The sequence below is a fragment of the Nothoprocta perdicaria genome, unplaced genomic scaffold (assembly GCF_003342845.1).
Source record: "Nothoprocta perdicaria isolate Ctin4 unplaced genomic scaffold, notPer1 scaffold_162, whole genome shotgun sequence".
NCBI lineage: Eukaryota > Metazoa > Chordata > Aves > Tinamiformes > Tinamidae > Nothoprocta > Nothoprocta perdicaria.
In genome coordinates this window covers 1720119-1724583 of record NW_020454783.1, presented here as the reverse complement: position 1 = coordinate 1724583, position 4465 = coordinate 1720119, and the positions used below count along the sequence as shown (strand labels likewise).

At 41.7% G+C, this 4465-nt stretch overlaps 1 protein-coding gene across 1 annotated transcript in view; it reads left to right on the top strand.

Moving 5' to 3' along the window:
* Positions 1–4255: 4255 nt before the first annotated feature.
* The window catches only part of RRS1 (ribosome biogenesis regulator homolog), a 1273-nt gene continuing 1063 nt past the window's right edge, over positions 4256–4465 (top strand). Inside the window, exon 1 of the mRNA XM_026035609.1 lies at positions 4256–4461. Coding sequence (XP_025891394.1) covers positions 4256–4461 — 206 coding nt within the window. The remainder of the gene's footprint in view (positions 4462–4465) is intronic.

Here is a 4465-nt window from a genome sequence, read left to right as displayed (position 1 = left end):
TTAAGAATGTGAGCAGAGGTAACCTCATTAATCTCTAGGGAAAATCCACATGCTTAAAAATAARCATGTCCTTTAATGCATTTCTAGGTTACGACCTTGCTTCAGTGAAACAATGAGAAGAGATTACCTGTGGTATATAATACCTGCAGCTACAATTTTTTCTTAAATAGGAAAAGGCATAACCACCAGGTATACATTTGGTRCACTGCTGAGGTTATTCCTAGTAGYCAACAAAAAACTGTGGTACAAACACTTTTTGTTCATTCCTTACAGTGATTTTGTTCATATTACATGCAATAATGAGTAGGAAAGTACTTTTCATTAACCGAATTATTTTCACTACCGAGTTTTGCTTTCTGGACTGCAAAAAGCACCTATATGGCCACAAAACCGATGTGTATTGTAACATAGTGGGATAAAAATGTACATTGAGAGCAAAATTTGGTCCACAAGMTGTAGATTTTAATTTTACTTTATTTAGCTTCAGTGAACAAACAAATCCTCCTTTACAAGAGCAAACCCTACAGTGGAGATTTTACTTCAAAATACTCTGAACAAAATCAGTGGAAAAGAATGATTTTGAGAGAGTCTGGGTATTTTAAGCGCACTTTCTACTGTTTTCCAAGATTACCAGCACTTTGGGTTTTCCTGATGAGATGTATTCTTCATAATGATCCTCGCAGCAGGCTTAAGAATTGGTTGAATTATCTTGTAACTACATCTACTGCCATCCAGAGGTAATTGGCAAAAGTTTGAAGAGCAAATCTCAGTTAATGGCATCACTAAAGGTGAGATATGAATACTGGATATTAGAACAATTTCTGTTTTATATAGATTTAAAGTTGCAGTCCAACTCAATAGAAACTACAAAAAAAAAATAAAATTTAGGCAAGATAATTCTTTTTTTCAATAGAAAAACAAAAAAGAAACAGTACATCACATTGGCATTGTAGTTCAYTTTGTGTATTATATTTGTCCTGCATTATGCTTTCTATTCATCTTTTCAGCAACTGCTTCTGCAAACTACATTATGCCATCTTAGGTTTTTCATGCAGAGTACATGTTTTTCAAAGACTATTTTACAACCCTAAGTATTAATGCACCTCTTGAATATGGCATGTGCAGAGGAGTTTTGATTGAGAACTAGGGATGCTCATATTTTGAAGCACCACATCCCAGACTTAAGATATGATTAGCTAACATTACTTAGGTGTCCAGATGCCAAACAGTACCCGTATTTAAAAATCAAGCTTTAAGTATTATGAGAACAGATTAGGATTTTCAAAGGAACCTGGAACTTTTTAACTCTGTTTGGTATTTCCAGGATTCTTAAATCTACTGTATTCCTTGAAAATAAAATTTATAGTGATTAGAAAAGAACCACAACAAATCGTGCTAAAAGGGATGACACAGAACTCTTCATACTTACATACACCTCCCTCTTGGGGTGTTGTATCAGACCTAGCTATCATGTACTGGGCAACTATGAATAATTGAGTGATTTAAATCATCTCCGTGATTTCAGATGAGGAAAGCTGTGTGGCCACACGTGTACCTTTGTATGACATCCCTGGGGTCGTGCATTATCCTTCACAGGGCTAACTGCAGTAAAAGCAACTACTGCTTTCTACCTCAAAGAAAGCCTACACCTTGACAGAGCACCCAATTTCTGCCCAAGCTTCTGCCCAGGCACAGAGAGGTAGGAAACATTAAGAAATTAAGCATATAGACATATGTAACACGTGAGTTACAAATTACTGTAATTCATAGTGAAGAGATAGAGAATGCAAGGACAGACAGGGTAAGGCTGAAACTGTGGAAGTACCTAATAACAGCGAGTGGTCACAATTAGGGATAACTGCCTTCAAGGACTACGGCTGAGCACTCCCACACCCAGCTAGAGGCACCTACAGACACAGGAAGTTTAGATCCTGAAACCAGGAAAAGAGAAGTCAAGAYAACCAAAATGACCAAACATTTCTAAGAAATCATCCTTTAAAAATTTGCTGCAAAAACATGTTAAAAGAGCATACACACATGCCTGTTCACTTCAGGGAAGCATCTATAAACCAAGAGCTGTGAGCTCAAAGCATGACGAGGATTATTACAGTGACCATTACAGAATCCTCTTCTCACCATTGTCTAAACTCCTAAAACACCCATAATCCCATTTACAAATTCTTTTTGGTTACAAATCCACTCAAATATTCTCCCAACGCACCTTATCAAACACTTTCKGAAACCACAAGCTCAAAAAAATGTCAGTCTAAATGACATCCTGTCAGCAGTAATGATTTTGTAGGCAGATTTCAAGAGCAAGCAGTATTGTGCTGAAGAAATGTAAAGCCTGGTAGAAGCTTGTTCTTCAGTTATATTACACCTGCTCTTCAGTGCTTACCTAACACAAGTTTGGCTTTGCCAGTAAAACAAGCAATATTTCTTTTTCATRTAGAATGTACACTTGTACAAAGAGTATGAAATTTATTCATGTAATAAGTAAAACCTGACTCTGTCAGGAACTTCAGCAAAACCCTCAAAGACTACACCTTGGTCAGGGCTTCACTCATGTTCYGTGGAAGGGAGAATCATTGAAAAGATGCAAGAAGCTTTTCTAAAATCTTTCTCTAAATAAAAGTTTAGGCGTTTTTTTATATAGGTGTTATTTTTAATAGCTTTCAGAAGCTATTTTTAATAGCTGTCAGCATTGTAATATATATTTTTTCATATATATATTTTCATATATATATATAATATATATTTCAGCATTGTAATATATATTTTGACAAGTTTCAAAGACCAGTCTAATTTGCTGGAAGTGTGATTTTTTTGAATAAAAAAAAAAAGAATGTGTAAGTACTAGCTGTTGATTATAATTGTTATTATTCAGTTACATGGCTTAGAGTCTAAACATACTGGAACAATTCTTTGGCTYTAAAAAAAGTAAAATAAAATAACCATGGGAAGGAGGAATTTCTTTTTTAAAAAAACAGTTTTGAACACCATCTGAGCATAGGTATAGAGCTGCCAGTCAGTAACCGGAAGGCAGTATCATGAAAATACAAGGGTGCCTCTGTTACCCTGTTATTGCAAAAAGACRCTGATAGGAAATAGCAATCAGTCCTGTTTACTGCATTGGGACCCCAACTACTGTAAACTATCTTTTTAAATTTTTTAATTACTTAAGTTTGGAATTCAGTTCTGAGCAAATATCCAGATGATAATTTTTTTTAACCTTCTGAGAGTCAATATAAGTTTTCATTTATCTTTTTTCCCTAGAAGCTTTATGCTTCACGTACTATATGAAGACAAATTCCCAGTTCGCATTCCTTCTGTTATTCTGTGGACACATAAACTAGCGAGCCAATTTTGTGTAATGAATTTTATTAACGGTGTCCCTTCAGTCTCGCTCATTTACCCRAAGACTGTTGGGCTTTGCACAAACATAAGCCAAAGTGACTAAATAGGACAGCGGGGAGGCCAAGATCAGAGACCAAACAAGTGCCCCAACACTGCACCTTGCTTACACGGTACTAACGTATAGACACACGCCTCCACCTATTCGTGCTGTAAACAGCACCCGTACATCTTCAAGAGGTGAGAAGTGTCTTTAATTTAATCTGTAATTCCAGGTGGAGGACGGAGCCATCCATGGAAGTGCGCCCAGCAGCAATCCATGCAGGAGGCCATCTCGTAGGAAAGGGAAAAACTGTCCCTGGCAGCTCCTGACGTGTTGAGTGCAGGGGGAATCTGTGCTCTGAAGTACGTGAATGGTGGGCTGAAAAACAAAATGCTCATAATTACAATTATGTAGTAAAAATGTGCTGTGCTTGGCCACAAGAATAAGATTCTGGGAATCAGGGGTGCATCTTCAGCTTATAAGACTTTTTCCGCTTTATTTTCCTTCTAAAAACACAGCTGCGCCGTTGTCCTCGCGCTCACTTCCCTCACTCCGAACACGATCCAGGGAGTTGCTCCCAACAGAGCGATTCCCGCAGCCGCCCCCGCCCCGAGCCCGTGCCGGGGGCCCCAGCTCCAGGCGCCATGGCCGAACAGAGCCCGCCTCCGCGTTGCCATAGCGGGACGCGGCCGCGGCGCTCTAGCGCAAGACCCGCGCGTGGACTACATCTCCCAGAGGGCGCCGCGCCGCGCCGCCCCTCCCGCCGAGGCGGCGCGGGGGCGCGGCGCACGCTGGGAGCTGTAGTTCCGCGGCGCCTTCCGGCGCGCCGCCCGCTTCCGCAGAGGAGCAGCCGCCGCCATGGCGGCCGTGCGCGCGGAGGAGGTGCTGGCGGCGGCGGCGGCGCGCGAGGCCGAGCAGCAGCGCGGCGTGGCCGTGCACAAGGACCTGGAGCTCGAGTTCGACCTGGGCAACCTGCTGGCGCTGGACCGCAACCCGCCGGCGCTGCGCGGCGCGGCGGAGCGGCGCGAGGCGCTGCTGCGCGCGCTGGCCCGCGGCAACGCGCAGCTG